The following is a 13,484-nucleotide window of genomic DNA, read 5'->3' as shown; positions in this document are numbered from 1 at the left end:
TCACGAGCTTAAGTACAAGTCAACATAAGCAATAATGCATGCGTACCAAAATTTCGTTACAAATTACAGATTACATATGAATAATGAAATCACGACAAACATTAATAATTAGACTGATTCTTTAGTTTTTATTTTACCACAAACTTTAATATGTATAGTATATACAATAATGTATGAATCGTGTAAAATATAATATATAATATACCATTTTTTTGCTATGTACAGTTTTATATGGTATTTGCAAACATGTTACTTAAATATATATTATGCTTGTCATTATTGACTGTTATTCGTAATCAATTAACACGTAATTGGTCATCCTCAAAATATACATTCCATATTTGGATAAAATTTCACTGATATAAATATAATCTAATCTAAACTAATTGTGCTTCACAATCAGTTAAAATGTAATATCTCACGATAAAATCTGTGAAGATATTTTGATTCAGAAACAGATTTAAGCATTGCACACGTTGACGGATCCTGACATCTGATTGCCAGCTATAAATTAATTGACCCCTTCTATACGTTAAAACAGGTTTTTCAATGCGGCCCTTAGAATGTTTAAAAAATGTGTCTTATCAATATATCCAAGTTTATATTCTTTAGAAATAATTTGAGTAAATAATCGTATAAAACTCGAAACCGTCGCAGTTCGCCACATCCAAGCTTTTGTATAGATGCAAAAACTATTTTTGAGTCTGTGTATCTTGTATGTGTATGAATTAAACAATACATAAATAGATATCGTCATTTCTACAAAATCGTTAAAAGATACATAACTTGTTCTACGCATAGATTAATTAGATTTTTCGTAACTTATAATACAATTTTTTCCGAGTTATCACAACAGATCACTAGAGTACTTTTATTTTGTTAAACCAGACACCTTTTTGTCGATTGTGTAATTCGGACAATTTTAACTAATCAACGATCTATAAAATCTCAAGCAAACTCTGTTTCATTCAAATGTTTCGACTACCCCAACTTCATAATCACAACATAGACATTAAATCAAACTACTGATACTTTTTTACATACTCTTGCAACGATTTCTATCGGTGCAACAAGTTGGCATGACTTAAAATTTGTTTTTCAACATTGAAAATGTTGATATAAAATGTGATATACATAAAAACAATGTCCGTTTGACGATGAGCACATAATTTTACATCATGCCACGGTTGAGCGTATCAGAGCGTTTTTATCGGTAAACTCTAATACTTGAAACAGTTGCGTCAGGTATATTCGTACTGCATTGTATTGCTTTTTATTTTATTTTATTTTTTTTTGATATAGAGAGAAATTTTTTCAATGAGATTTCACTATTGTTTTAAGTCGCTAATTCCTGTCTTTTACCTTTATTTCATGCTATTATATGTACTTACACAATGTCTGAGCAATCAAACCCGGCATTGTACAGCTCTCAGTTCATATATCAGCAGATAATTTTTCACTACAGACATAAAGTGATCACAGGTAAAAAAATACACTCTACTCGATCCTGGATATTTATCCAAATTCTGAGTTACTAAGTACCCTTGATTCCCACCCTATTAGTAACTAGGTAGGTAAGTAAGTCAACTAACTACTGTTGGAGAACAGATATTTTTTTTTTTAGAATTTCGCTGTATTAATTTCTTACTTCAAACGTATTTAATTTAAACGTCAGTGACCCCCAAGGAATACAAAAACTCTTGAACAAAGTTCTATGACGTTTGTATTGTAAGAATTTTCGATTCGCATAATTTATGAATTCGTAGAGCAAAAGGGTATCTTTAAAGATAGAAAAATCGCGTAGTCTACTATTCGGCATGCTTAGTCTACTATTCGGCATTCCTTAAGGCCATTCAACAATACAATGTATTTATGTACTGAAATTTTGGCACTGCTTTTTATAACGGACTTTAATACTAAGAAAATAAATCACCTTGTGGATTGGTCGTTATTATAAACCGTTCACATTTTCTCTTCAGAGCCAAAAATTGAGCAGCAGTATCGATAAATAAATTTAGAGTTCAATAGTAGACCATCTCTTCTATGTGCATAATCTATTTCAAATCAGGTAGTGTATTTTTAAAAATTAGCTTTGTAATATTATTCCTATTCGTAACTAGAGAATACTAACATTCTTATTACCTTAACTCACCGGAGGCAACGTCCAGGGGACAGGTTCCACCGCTTTTCGTCGTTCTTGTCTTTTTTTCTGTCCCCTATATTTTCCTCGATTTGGACTCCAATTGACCGCATCACGTATTCTCCATGACGGAACAGATGATTTTTCTAACTTCTGTGAAACGTCTATACTATCAACCTCAAAAGGAAATTGAAACTCGGGATCATAGTACTGTCTTAAACTAGGATCATCACGACAACCCTGCATCGCACACCACGCGTGATTCAACAAAGCTGGAAATCTATTCAACCAATACGCTGTAAATTTATCTGGAATTTGTCCCAAGCTTAATTGAGCCTGCGGTGTCAATTCTCGATAATGATGTTTCTGCAATGAAGAAAAAAGAACGTATAGTAAGTGGATTTAGTTTTCTTGCTGATATCTAATCCGACACGACTCAGAAATAAAATCACCTTGTTTCGAAGAGCTCTTAACAAATCTCTGACACTCTCTCCACGATAACTTCGATATTTTCGAAGATCGGTAGCAACTTCGACGTCTATGTGTAAGCGCCAATCTTCTTGCACAACAGTAGATGCTCCAGATTCTAAAGCAAGCAGAGCTGGACTGTCTGGGTCATCTTTTTCTACTCTATCGCTGACGTCCTACATACATTTAAGATGCAATAAATAAATTTCGACGATTTGACATCCATTGTTCTATGTATTTTAGATGATTCGTGCAAAGCCAACCTGGAAAAATCCAAGTATCTGTGCAGCGTTCCAAAATATGGGATGTTGGTGAATGGCAGTAGCCGGTGGGCGATCAGCTGGTGTACCAGCAATCATAGCCCTGATTAAAATCAAAGCTAATTCACGATCGCTTGCGGATATCCCTTGAAGAACTGAAAGATCGCTATCTCCACCTAATATAAGTAGCAGCAGTGAAAAAAGAATGTCACGAAATTCAAGATTCGGGTCTTATTACAAAAATGTTTCAAGACAATTTTCCTTACATAAAATATTTGCTTGTCTTCTTAATGGATCGCCAAACGGATGCTTCCCGCCCGACAAAACATAGTAGAAGACACATCCGAGCGAGAATATATCAACTGCGCAAGTAGTTCTCTCTCCAATGAGCATCTCAGGTGCGATCCATCCATCAGTTCCCGTCACTCCCGACCTTCGCGAAAAAGACATACGACCGAGCTGAAGTTTTTTGCAAAGTCCAAAGTCCGATATCATGGCTCTGACCTCTCCGCGAGGTCCAGGGACAGAGAGGAGTACATTGTGGGGCTTAATATCCCTGTGAACTGCAGCAGAAAATCGCGGTAAATAAGATAGACTTATCCAGATCATTATCAGTGAGTAGATTTCGAGGTACTTGAGTGTCTACTATGTAATGACGGAAGTAAATAAGTAACCAGAAAGAATTGATTGGAATAATCAATCATATGTAATGACAGCTGATATGCATTATCTAGCATTGTCAATTCAATTATTTTATATGGTTCGATATACATACCTATATCTAAGAAGTGGAGATGAGCAAGACCTGCGGTGGCTTGTCTCAGAATACCCTTAGCAGATATTTTATCAACATTGTATCGCCCAGCAACATAATCCTGCAGAGTTGCTTCAGCTAACTCCAATGCAATATATCGGAACATCCTGTCCTGTTCAGTGCAGAAATATCGAACAACATTTGGATGGGCATCCGATTCTCTCAACAAAGCTACTTCCCGATCGGCGAATGTAAAACACTCCGGCAACAATCGTTTTACAGCTACTGAGCGACCGTCGAATTCCCCTCTGGATAATAATAATGAAATAAATTAACGACACTTGGTTATCATCGACTGTGCATTCGTATTTTGAAAGATTATACTTACTTGTACACAAATGTACCTTCGCATCCCTTGCCCAAAATTTCTTCGGTGTTGAAAGTGATTTTTCCTATTCTGACCAATCCCTCTCCAACATCTTCGGGTATCGCAGTGTAACCACTTTTGCCATTACTGCTCGTTCGGCTGTTTTCTCGTGAGCCCTGGACAAATTGACGAGATATATTGCATACTGATCATCAAAAAATTAACGTTTTTTTGTTCTGTTCAAGAAATATCAAATTAAATAATAATTCACAGGCTTAGTTCACGTCCGTAATCACCTGAGACAACTGTTGGAATTCCTTAAATTGTGCATTGAAATACCAAAACATAGCCACTAGGGACCCCATCAGTATGATCAAGGCAAGTTTGAGCCCTTTATTCTCTTGTTGATTGAGCCAAAGTTTCGTGGCATTGTAGACCGTTCGAACAGTCTTTCGCATACCTTTGTACTCAATGGTACTGTTAACATCATTCTCAGTTTGAACAGCAACCACCTGTTTTCTCGTAACATTAAGAGTTGGTGGAGTGGTTTGAATAACAGGATCTGAACGACCCGTGATCTGCAGCGGTTGATTTTGAACTTGATATTCAGGAGGTACTTGGTAGTGACCTTATAAAATAATAGATGTATATTAGAACAGAGCTAATTTGCATCTCTTTTGTCTAGAATCCTTACCTAATACAATTACGCCTTTCTGCACTGGAATGCTATGAGAATCATTATCCGTATCTGAAATATGAGGTACTGGAATATGTTTTTCTGATAAGGAATCATCTTCGTTGTCTGAATCTGGTGGCAACATCAGCGGTCCTTCAATCAGAAGGTGGCCAGCCTTCGTAGTTATTGTGGCACTCATGGAATCAACCAAGGATGGTAAAGCGTATAATCCATGTCTATGTTCACCCACGTAGAGTGTCGGACTAGACATAGTAAGAGTAAGATATTTGGTAAGGTTTGGTAGTATGATTGATGAAAGTAATTGAGCAAGACTTACTAAAGCTGAATATCACCGGGTCGTGCTTTAAATCTCTTTAAAAGGTGATCCAAAGTTCCATCAGCAACACTTGTGAATGGTACCGATACTAGGCCATCGTCACTAACGGTGTAAGCAGCAACTACCGGACTTTCTAAATCCAGTTCCCATAACGCAACTCCGAGTCGTCGATCTAAAGTCACTATTCGACCCGTAGAACTTGTACTGAAGTGTATGAGTTCTATGGAAGGGCATAATTGAAATATTGTTAGCGATGAGATCTTCCATTGCAGACAACACCCAGCTGTTTAAATATGGTATTGCAATTACCATAGTTATCTGTGCCTTCGGGCTTCATTTTTGATGCAGAGTAATCGTAAAAAGTAACATTCCACTTTCTGTCCTTCTGTTTGCTGTCGACCATCATAATGTTATACTCCGTTCTGCCGACGAACACCGCATCTTGAACCTTAACAGGACAGGTGGATTCCACTTTGTCAAAACCAAGCAGATGTTCCCTTTCACCAGTGTGAGGATCTATGCTAAACCATGTATCAGTTTTACGTCCTGTATACAGTATCCCATCGCTACTACGACATGGACTACTAGCAACCAATTGGGGAATCGTGAACGGCAGCTTTTTTACTGCCTCTGATTCAGCCGAAAATACATAAAGAGAGCCGTCCTTTGGATCTGGCAAAAACATCGGCCTGAAAAAAACAGTAGCATAGTCCACAGAGTTAACAGGTCCATTAGCGTGACTTTTTATTGAAAATATAGATTGTGCGAGCAGCTAGTAAGAATTACGAATTAAGAATCACTAAACTTACACAACTGGTTCAGAGACATCGACTGGCACCTTGACGGCTGGTTCTGAAATGAATGTTAATTATAAGCACTAAACTAGGGATAAAGCAAACTATATAGTTAAAGTATTTTGGTCTTTTACAGACTTTTTACTTTGTATATACTTGAGCATAACAGAAGGCAGTGCTGTTTCTTGTGCATTGTATGCGAGTCTGGTTCGCAGGGTTCTTAATCTAAGTAAGCAAGTCGACTTAGTATTGTTTGTCTACAAATTAATGTAAAATGATTTTGATAACTTATGAAAAGTCCAGTGCTCATCATTTAGATTCCAAATATTATTTACCATCATCTTGACGCCAGCGTATCTTCCCGGATCGTTGATCTATACCAATAAATGATCCACTCAGTGTAGATATTATCAGCAACGGATCATCTTGTTCTTGAATCAGCCCTGTGCTGTGAGTCTGTAATATTTATATAATATATAGATACAGGTATGAAAGCTGCGGTGAACCACTACATACTAGAGTTGTTTACTATTGAAGCGTAGTCAAGCAATAATAATAGTTGTCCTTTACCTCAGGTAGATCTTCAGCGAGACCACATAGCAAGACGACAGCGATGACGATGTAAAATCGAAAATACGTCATTTTGAGGGCGTTCTCACACGCGGATAATTATATATCTGACAGTTAATTTTAAACCTCTTAAAAAGTTAGGTTACATGCGCTCCTCTTCGAGATAAAACACAGCAATACCGTATGCTCCATGAAACACGATCCGGTAAAATGTTATTGGCAGAGTCCATTGAAGCTTTGTCAGTTAAACAAGAGATGAGAAATTACGTCTGTGCGCTTCAAACCAGCGAATTTACCTTGCAGAAAAACGCTCTTGCATCATGCCAATTTTCGGCGAATCAAAATGCCAAAGTTCATTAGAACTTTGTCAGTTGAACAAGAGATAACAGGTTACGTCTGTGCGCTTCAAACCAGCGAATTTTCCTTATGGCATCGTTGTTGCATCATGCCAATTTTCGGCGAATTCAATTTCAGCAACAATAATTATTTAGTATTTCACGATACAACGCCATCACTTCACTATTTGAAATTAATTTGCACCTGTTATTTTCTGTGTACGCACATTTCTCGTGATTTTTAACATTTTGTTTTTATTTTCATGCAAACGCATTTATTTTTCCAACACTAGACTTCTCATAATTTGTAGGTCAACGTAATTTGATGATAACATTACACATCCGTTTACATTAGAACGCATTTTTAAAACGTGTTCAAAGTTAATTTAACAAGCCTGCGTACATTTTATTAAAACTCACGTTCCACGCATTGCTCTGCCAAGCTGTTTTACAGATAATATCTAATATCCTCCCACTAGACTACTGTTTCGATCAAATTTGATAAATGTTTGATTGTTCATTTTTTCTCGCTTTGTATGTATCGTATGTACGTACAACAATATTACGATTGCATGAAATACGAACGTAAAATATAAGCAGTAGCGCAATCTTCATTCAATATCTTCAGTCAACGCTGCAATGATACGACCGATACGACTTTGTAATACGGGTCATGAATAATATGTGAATGCGAGTACCCGTGAGCGTTCGCAAAACCGCTAAGGTTTAAATATTAGGGTTAGGTCAGTATTACGTCATTTATTTTTATCGTTGGTATTCCAAAGCAAGTTCAACAGATTTTGGTCACAATTCACGCATTTCAATTCTTTACTAGGACAATATCCAGTTTTTTCTTCTTATTTTTGTTTTTTGTCAATTAATTGATAATAGAACCGTAAAATCATCCTAGATCGGTCAAGAAGAAATTATGCTAACTCGTGTTAGAAATATTGAGAAGTTCGTCTCGTAGTAACATTTTTCATGGCGTAATAGATATTTTGAACGAGGACAAAGTAACAAACTACTTGCTGGATCACAGAAATCATGTGGAAGTGGAATTATCTGCCGTAGAAAGCAAAGTATAGAAAATAACGATGCAGGCAAAGGAGCTGTGCAGCATATCAGTATCACCGTTAGTTACAGCACCTTTTTCTGTACAATGGTCTGCAGATAACCACACATCCATTCTTACTGAAAAAGGAGTGCATGTATTTGTGAGTAACAACACTTTTAGTAAAAAATAAATATTGATATTGTCATCTAATTTTTATTCTCTTTATCAATGCCAAGAATTTCGCGATTCAAATTTTCTAGGAGTTGATACCTGCTCCATCATCCGTGTACCCAACGTTTAATTTTTCACGTTCATTTATTCACCCATCGGAAGTACTGCCGGCGCAATCGTTGAATGAAGAAGTTGATACAGTATTATGGAAGTTGGAACGAGTGGAATTTTACCTATTTTTAATGGAAGAAGCCATAACGCCAAGTATAAATGGAGCAAGAGACATGGAGCCACGAGTGTTGAGCTTGGGCTGGTCCCCTTGGCGCTTGACGAGTCCCTATAAATGCCTGTTGGCAACCGTCACATCAGCCGGAGCTGTTGATATTCTTGTAAAAGTGTCAAAGAACTGGTTTTCTATTTGCGATCTTTCAGCGGCTTGGATCACTAATATTCATGGTGAATCCAGTGGCGAAGTTAGGGCCAAATTGATGACGACCCCACCTACTGAGCTGAGAGATCACCTAAGGCGTTTACAAGCGACCGCAATTTGTTGGAGTGAATTATATGAATCAGGGAAGGAATGCTTTGCTTATTTGGTTGTAGCATACCGTAATTCAGAAATAGTTGTGTGGCGTATCCCCGAGCTGCGACACGACTATGAAAAATTCAAACCTTCCATTGCCTTCCAAAAGATTATGCGCTGCAACATAAGGATTAATTTATTAAAGTGGATTCATTGGGAAAAAGAAGTACTTATTGTTCTGGGGTACTCAGATGGCCAAGTTGACGCAGTTTTACTTGATGCCATTGATGATGAGTCCACAAACTGTACAGTAATCAAATACTGGCCTGATGCAGATCGCATTCCTGTTAGCTGCATCGAAGTTTGGAATAGCGCGGAGCATGGGATGCTAGTTGTAATTTGTAAGGGTTCTTATTTGAGTGTGCTGCGACCATCTCATAACGGCAGTATTACAGATACATATGATATTCATATCAGAGGCTATTCTATAACAGGTAATTGACTTATTTATTATGGTCTATCTTTATCCTCAACAAATTACACGAGACCTGAGATTTGTCATATTTACTCTATTTTTATGAATTCTTTCTTTCAGGTGTGGTTGAAGCAAGCGACAGAGTATTACTAATTACAACGCAAGATGGTTGCTTATTTGCAGTTAGTTTTGAGGATAAAAATTTAGTCTACATTGATATTAAAAACAATTTACCATCAGCTCGTGTTCAGTACTTGGGCCTTTCATGTTCGTACAACAAATGTTTATTTTTCAATGTAACAAGTCCAGACATTATGCACGATCATTTGATCAACCGAGAACCCAGCACACTGTGTATATTTACAATGGAAGGAAATCCAAAATGGAATGCTCGTGATGTGCTGATGAAGAATGAAAGCAGATCAATAATGAGATATTGGGATTGTCTGGAATCGATCAGAGTTCAAGTTCTCAAGTCCCAAGATCCTCCTGACATGTTGTTTTCAGCTACTGAAAACTTGGACAAATTATCGGACTACCATCTGCGTATCGCCATGTGGACTTCTATGATAGCAGAATCTTATGAGAAGAAGAAATTTCCAAGAAGAATCGCAGAAACTGTAGAAGAAACATCAGATGCTCATCCCTTAATTTTCCTGCGCTTGGCGACCAGACGCCTGTTGGAATTAGGATCTAAGAAAGATTTGTCGACAATGCAATATCGTTGCGCCAGTCTACTGCGCTCATATATCGAGGTCTATTTGGCTGGAGAAGAAGCAGACGAACAGGAAGGAGGAATTGAAACTGTATCTATTCAAAACGCAAAGAAAGCTTTGAGCTTTACAGACCATCTAAGTCGAATGGAACTTGAACTTTGTGACATATGTGGCGAAATAATAACAGATATTTCGTGGAAAGCAACCAGCTGCCCATCAGGCCATAAACTACCTAGATGCGCTATAACTCTGCTCCAAGTATCTACAGTAACCTATCGAAGCTGCCCAATTTGTGCACAAATACTCCATCCTTCCTTGGATGAAGAATACGACGAACCACTTTGCCCATATTGTGAAGTACCAGCTGTGTACGACAGTCGTGTATTGAATACCAAAAAAAAGTGTGGATCGCCTGTTAGAAATTTATCTAAACGACGGGCTACAACATTACAACACCAAAAAATTCAGGAGTCAGATAAATCGAACGAAAATTGTGATGAGAATGCTGATTAAAAATTAGTAATACCTCAGCAGTTGTGAAAACAATAGGGTCAATAATTGAATTCATAACTCTAGTGAGTTTTATAACAAATTTGAAGACAATACGCATCCAAGTATTGAACAAACATCAAATTTCGTTTATATACGTTGCTAAGGAAACAACACAAACATATTACTTAGCCACGTTTTGTTACAGAGAAGAAACGCGGATGACGGGAAGACATGAATAGTTTTCCTTTAAAGAGGCTACAGCTGTTTGAATTCCATTCTAAATAAAAATACGTTCAACAATGATCAAATTGCGTATACTTTGCAATAATATCTAAAATTACAGTAAATATAAGAATTTAACACAAGGCCCGAAAATGTCTACTGTTTTAATTAAGGAACACACTGAACATGTCACCAATCTTATACCACAAATTGTCGAAGAACGAATTAAAAGTCCCATGTAAGTTGGAAGAAAATGATGCACAAAGTGTTTTGAATATTCATATTAACAAAAGTCAATTCTATCATCAAGTTTTTGACATCTATCACGTAAATGAGAGAGAACCTGCTTCTAGCCTGTACAACTGTACGAATATTCAATATGAATCGCTAATCTTTCTTGACCTTCATCAGATACCGTTCGAAATATCATAAGAAGCCTGCAAAACTCAAGGGTGAAGATTTGATAAAACTAGATTTCACAAAAGAGGAGTCTGTAGAACCAAAGAAATTTGATCATCGCACTTTTGGGGTGGCCTGTGTGCCACGTACCCCACCTACGCAGTTTTTGAAAAAGAAAAGCCGTATTGAGCCACCAAGACCCGAAATTAAACACGTACATTATAAACGACCCGGATATCCAAAGTCACTTCCAGCTTGGGTGCCAGTGAAACGAAGCATAAAATCTGGATTACCAGAATTACCTCAAGATCCGACTGTAACCGCGAGAAAAAACTTCAAATTAGAAAATATTGTTAATGTAAAAAGATCGCGGCCTCAGCAGCCGAAAAAACGTTACGTCGACACAAGATATGGCTCGGCACATGATTTAGAAGCCAGTGGTCTGCTGCCCATTTACATTCACAGAGCGGTTCGTAATGATAATGTAATAGAATTCTGAAAAATGTTAAGAAAAAAAAATATAAACATTGGCTGTAACAATAATTGAATCACTGTTACCTCAATGTGACTATATTTAAATTTCAGGATTATGGAAAGATACCCAGTTTTGTGTCGTCAAAGAATATCAAGAAGGAGGAGGTGAACGACGAGACGAGAGTTCAACCCCTTTGTCGTTATATTACAGCAACTGAACGAGCAAAACTTCTCGAAGTAAGTCCAATAGTTAATGGTAACATTTCACTGTAAACATAATTACGAAATGTTGAATTAGCACTATTTTCAAATTCTATGTAATTTACAGTAATAGTGATAACTGATGGTAAAAAAATTGACTCATCTGTATCGCAGGGCATGAAGAAGAAGTGGGATGAACTGCAAAAAGAGTTCCAGTGTCTGCCTTTTGTGATCGATACGCTACCCAGAATTACGCGGAAAACACAGATGGAAGATGCTTTGAAACAGCTTGAGAAAGACATTGATATGATAGAGAAACATCCTTACATATATGTGTACAGTGACAGCGAAGAAGATTAATTTATATTAATATGTACTCATATATCATCAGTCAATTTTCAACCCAATTAAACATGTGCGACGATGAGTGAATATCATTTCTGAATAACTTATTCAATTTATCTTCTAGTTATCCTAGTCATATACATATCATGTTATTTTGGCGATCCTATATCACCATTTTTCAGAACTTGTTACAATTCCATTCAATTCAGCTTTTTAGTCGTGTACATTGACCTTTATTTTTTTTAACGAGCACTTTTCAGTTGTATCTGGCTATCTACAATGATGAATTTTTAATAAATTTAATAAAACTGTTTTCTATGAAAACCGAAATTTTTATTCATTTTATTTTTTCATGTATCCGAAATCAATATTTTATAAATCTAACAGTTCGAGGCAGTTTCTTGTTTCATATTTCGCATGTAATTAGGGTATTATGTTTTGCTGTACAATTCATGTGGTGATGCCATGAGCGCAGTTGCACGATAATACTTCAAATATACATTAATGCCTATCTGCCAATTGTGACAGAACCTTATTATACATACATGGAAACTCCAGTATTATAGCAGCCGAACATATGGCTAGAGTTTAAACAATATTTAGAAATGTGAGGCGAAACTTTAAAAATACAGGAAACAAAAGGATCTTTGTGGCAAATATACAAATACGGCAAAAGTACAATAAACAAGAAAAATTCATTTGATCATAGGATCTGACAAGAATAAATATTCATTCGTAGAATGAAAAAAAATATTATTGAAAAATACACGATATGTTTTAGGTTTTTGGTAAATTATACCAAAAATTAAGAAAGCATCCAGCCTTAATATACATTAAAAAACAACAGTGATGTAAGTATTGATGATTAAATAAATAGACAGAACCTTCGAACAATCCTCAGACTAGGAATCTACCTATATGCTGCAAAAAAAAAACATGGCGCAAAGTATTTTTAGAAGATCCTAAAATCATGCAGTAATGTTTCAATTATACCTGTATGTACAGTATGTTAAATAATGGCAAGATGAAGTACAGTAGTTACGCTTTGAATGGCTTAAAAATACAATCTGCTAGTACTTTTTTGCAAACTCCAAACAGGTAGAGATGCATTTGCAAAACTCGTTTGAAATACCAACTCTCCTTACAACACTTACCATTTAATACAATGATTTTTGTTCTTCATCTTTAATCGGAATTTAATATTCCTAAAATTTGGTAACGTATCAAAGTTGCATATTCCTTCAAACTTATAACAAATATCCAGTCTTGTATTGCATCTAGATACACGTATACCTAATTGTCTTTCCTGAAAATCTCTTTACTTTGTTTTTTTAACTTTTGTCTATTTTGCGTATCGAGCAATTATAATTTACTTCTAACTTTGTGATGTCGTTAACTAACAGATAACTTGCGGAACTAACAATAAGTATACATTGTTGTATCTAAAAAATTTCCTCATCTGCAATTACATTTATATCTTCGTACTTGATATCTATTCTCACTATACTAGAAACTCATACAGTAGACTAGACATGATATCGTTACATGTTTGATCTACCGTCCGCTGATATTATTAGCGCAACGCAGTTGTACTGAAGCAAATAAATATGCATTTCACGTATTTGCTAAGAAACAGTAAAAGAATTTTAAATTTAATTCAATTATCCTGAACTTAATTTTGACATATACACAGATAACGCACATTTATAAA

At 36.1% G+C, this 13,484-nt stretch overlaps 3 protein-coding genes across 5 annotated transcripts; 2 read left to right on the top strand and 1 right to left on the bottom strand.

The window, feature by feature from the left end:
• Position 1: 1 nt before the first annotated feature.
• LOC124175048 (serine/threonine-protein kinase/endoribonuclease IRE1) lies at positions 2–7,221 on the bottom strand. The gene is made up of 13 exons (XM_046554890.1): positions 6,367–7,221; positions 6,132–6,252; positions 5,812–5,854; positions 5,312–5,691; positions 5,003–5,222; positions 4,684–4,928; positions 4,286–4,617; positions 4,011–4,165; positions 3,644–3,930; positions 3,135–3,431; positions 2,872–3,044; positions 2,593–2,784; positions 2–2,506 (listed from the first exon to the last, which is right to left on the bottom strand). Exons 1-13 carry the CDS (start codon positions 6,436–6,438, stop codon positions 2,144–2,146), a joined length of 2,880 nt encoding a protein of 959 aa, XP_046410846.1. The 5' UTR covers positions 6,439–7,221; the 3' UTR covers positions 2–2,143.
• A 127-nt stretch (positions 7,222–7,348) lies between these two features.
• Positions 7,349–10,475, top strand: LOC124175051. Of its 3 annotated transcripts, none has more exons than XM_046554893.1 (4): positions 7,349–7,444; positions 7,695–7,915; positions 8,016–8,943; positions 9,045–10,153. In XM_046554893.1, the coding sequence occupies exons 2-4, from the start codon at positions 7,796–7,798 to the stop codon at positions 10,151–10,153; spliced, it is 2,157 nt and encodes a 718-aa protein (XP_046410849.1). In that variant the 5' UTR covers positions 7,349–7,444; positions 7,695–7,795. The 3 variants fall into 3 exon arrangements, with proteins under 3 accessions (XP_046410849.1, XP_046410850.1, XP_046410848.1); XM_046554894.1 differs by lacking the exon at positions 7,349–7,444 and adding an exon at positions 10,338–10,475 and having other exon boundaries at positions 7,451–7,915; positions 9,045–10,133; XM_046554892.1 differs by lacking the exon at positions 7,349–7,444 and having other exon boundaries at positions 7,451–7,915.
• On the top strand, positions 10,452–11,865 carry LOC124175058 (enkurin). Its single transcript, XM_046554910.1, has 4 exons — positions 10,452–10,592; positions 10,766–11,222; positions 11,339–11,464; positions 11,603–11,865. Exons 1-4 carry the CDS (start codon positions 10,507–10,509, stop codon positions 11,786–11,788), a joined length of 855 nt encoding a protein of 284 aa, XP_046410866.1. The 5' UTR covers positions 10,452–10,506; the 3' UTR covers positions 11,789–11,865.
• The last annotated feature ends 1,619 nt before the right edge of the window (positions 11,866–13,484 follow it).

Source organism: Neodiprion fabricii, chromosome 2 (genome assembly GCF_021155785.1).
Source record: "Neodiprion fabricii isolate iyNeoFabr1 chromosome 2, iyNeoFabr1.1, whole genome shotgun sequence".
Lineage (NCBI taxonomy): Eukaryota > Metazoa > Arthropoda > Insecta > Hymenoptera > Diprionidae > Neodiprion > Neodiprion fabricii.
Note: the sequence above shows the minus strand (reverse complement) of the source record. Positions and strands in the feature narration are given on the sequence as shown.